We start from the raw sequence: 3,031 nt of genomic DNA, 5'->3' as shown, positions 1-3,031 counted from the left end.
ACATTCACATCCATAGCCAATTTAGAATCACCAGTTAACCTGTGAACTCTGGGAAAAAGTTGGGAGTACTTGGAGAGACCCCACCCTCAGTTTGACTCATAATGAGAGAACACCAGACATACAGGCATGGGGAAACATAAAAGTGCCACAAAGAAAGGCCCCAGCCTTGATTCAAACCCAGGACCTTCTGGCTGTGAAGAAAATAGAGTATGTACTTGAAATATATTCATAGTTTGTTTATACGGTGATAATTTTCCACAGTCTTTGCTTCTCTGCTACTCCTTTTTATGTAATTTGTAGATCAGAGCAAATGCTTGCACCTTCTGGTTGTTTTTATAAAGCCCAATTTTCGGATATACCATGTGAATGTATATTCAGTGTTATTACACACACAGTAAACCCAAAAGTACAAAGGCTGGAAACACTTCAAAGCCAACACTGCTGAGAGGACAGTAGAAAACAGTCTGCTCTTATTAGTAATGGATAAAGAAAAACACAATTCAGACCGAACGAAAATGGTATTTATGTTAAGTGTGTGTTTGTGTGTGTGTATGTGTGTGTGTATATCAGCATGTCTACTTGCCAGCGCTGGCTCACTTGACACTGAGGTTTGACTTGTGATATTCTGTGGCGTGTTTCTAAAAATGAAATGAACAATCTATTGCTGACATTTTTCTGATTCTTTTGCTACATCTGTGACTTCAGTGATTCTTCAAATCAGTTCACAATGAAGCCAGCTTAAACTGTTTCATGAAAAATGAACTCATTGTCTGGGTAACATGCTTGTTTACAACATCTGTATGTCTGCTCTCATTTCATCAGAGTTATATAGTAAACCCATCTTAATTTTACACATAGATAACTGCACTGCTCACATCTCCTTGGTTGGAAAGGCAATTCAGAAATAGGGATTGTTGTCTACGTTTGAAAACTTGATTCTGTGGTTGAAATATGCTTAAGCTTAAGTGGTCTGTTTTTCATTTGTACTGTAATATCTGTTATCTTCTTTATTGCTATTCATTTTTATTTGGCATGCAAATTTGGCCCAGATAGTGTGTCAGATGCTTTGAGCTGCTTTGAATGAGCAATTCTCATCAGAACACTCTTTTTCTTATCCAACTGGAGAATAAGAGTTTGTATCCCTCTGGATCTGAATCGATGGCCTACTGTTGGTTGAAACTATATGGGTGCAGTTTTATTTTGCAAAGCAGATGCAGCTGCCTCCCTTTGCTGATGACCTCAATCCCATAAGTTCTACATGCCATAAACAGGACATGAGGTTTGAATTAAGTCCCCCACTGTGTGATTCATTTGCAGCCACAACAGAGGGCACTCAAGATGATAGTAAAGCATGAGCCAAAGAGCTTGAACGAGAGCTGTTTTTGTTGTTTTAAACTTTTCTATGCCACTGTTGAATATTAATATACATGTTCTTCTGCACATATCCTGTCTTTTATTTTTGTCTTTTTTTTCCTGTCACCAAATGTCTGTTTACTGGTATAAAGCTAGAGATAGGAATTCTATTCAAAACTGGTTTCAAATAAATTTAAAACATTTGCCACATTCCTGAATAACAGGGGGAAATACAGATATATGTTTTTAAATTAAGTTATTATATGAATTAAACTTTAGAATAAGTCCTGCAGTGTGAAAAATTTGGTGACATCATCACACAAACATGAATTCCAAATACAGTACTGACTGTGGAAGTTGAACATCCTGATATATCCCTGATGGCTCCCTAAATCTGTTGCTACTTCACCACAGCCTCTTTTGAAATGCACATTAACATGCAAACCCCACACCCTTCTTTCATGCACGCTTCAACTGGCCTCATGTTACAACCAGCTAAATATAAATACACATTTCTCAAAGTCCTTGAAAATCATGGGAACCAGTGCTGTAGAAAAGGAAACATAACACCAGAGGAATGCCCATAAATAGTTCTGTTGTACAGTAGAGTGCAATACAAAAAAATAACTAGATAATACTTAAAAACTGTTTGGCTGTATACTCAAAAGTTCAAAATAGAGATTTTAACTTGAAATATCAATTCAAACTTCACCATACCTCCTCATAATTTTAAAAAATCACTCTCTAAAAAATCCCTTTGTTTGCCAGGGTAAACTCCAAAGTAACCTTTTTCTGAAAATATGTTGGGGAAAACAAATCTTTATCAACTGCTTTTGGGATGTATATAGATCTATTTTATGTTGGAGACAGTTAGGATTCCTGAGAATCAAAGGGTTGTAGGGTTAAAACCTGGATTCAACTCAAAGACCATTCAAACAAACGCTGCTCCACCCCAACCCCACCCTTACAGTTCACTCGAACTCAGCAGAGGAGCATGCAATCTGAGAATTTGGATTCTTTGCATTTAGTATTTAGTAACTTACCATTTAAAAATGAAACGATGAGGAGCAAAGCAAAAGGCGGCATTATGCAGGGCCTGTGTGTTCTTTGTGCGGAGGATGCTGCCATTCTTGTCCTGAGCGGACACACGTCCAACGGGTGTGAGTAAAAAGAGAGGGAAAGAAGCCGAGAAGCTGGTTGAGCCAAGGCACTTTATGGTTTCCTCTTACCCAGAGCAGGATGGTGTGGATAAAGCACCACTTGTGTTCTGTCAGTTTTTATATAGCCACCCCCCTTCCTGCTTCACTAAGGCCCAGCCCTACACCCCGTCTTCCACTTTAACCCTTCATCTGTGCCCCCACCCTTCTAGCGGGCAAAAGCAAGGCAGACATAGGAAAAGCGAGTAATGAGATCTTGTTGGGGTGTTGTGTGTGTGTGTGTGTTTTTTTTTAAAACCCTCTGCATTCTTTAAATGCCTCTCGATGTTTAGATTATATGTGCATTGAAAAAAGTGGTTCAGTGCTTGAGATATCCATTATAGCAGTGCTGTATTGTGTGAAGTGTTTTGGTGATCACTGTTCATTATTTCATCCATTCTCTGCCTGGGCAACAATGTCTGTTTGAACTGTGAACCCTGTCTGGACGGGAGCATTAATCCATTCACAATAAAAGGTGATAG

At 38.7% G+C, this 3,031-nt stretch overlaps 1 protein-coding gene across 1 annotated transcript in view; it reads right to left on the bottom strand.

Annotated features, from left to right (window-relative positions):
• The window catches only part of si:ch211-286o17.1 (hematopoietic progenitor cell antigen CD34), a 17,733-nt gene extending 15,102 nt beyond the window's left edge, over positions 1-2,631 (bottom strand). Inside the window, exon 1 of the mRNA XM_031739862.2 lies at positions 2,397-2,631. Coding sequence (XP_031595722.1) covers positions 2,397-2,481 — 85 coding nt within the window. The 5' untranslated portion in view covers positions 2,482-2,631. The remainder of the gene's footprint in view (positions 1-2,396) is intronic.
• Positions 2,632-3,031: the final 400 nt, after the last annotated feature.

Source organism: Oreochromis aureus, linkage group 5 (genome assembly GCF_013358895.1).
Source record: "Oreochromis aureus strain Israel breed Guangdong linkage group 5, ZZ_aureus, whole genome shotgun sequence".
Lineage (NCBI taxonomy): Eukaryota > Metazoa > Chordata > Actinopteri > Cichliformes > Cichlidae > Oreochromis > Oreochromis aureus.
Note: the sequence above shows the minus strand (reverse complement) of the source record. Positions and strands in the feature narration are given on the sequence as shown.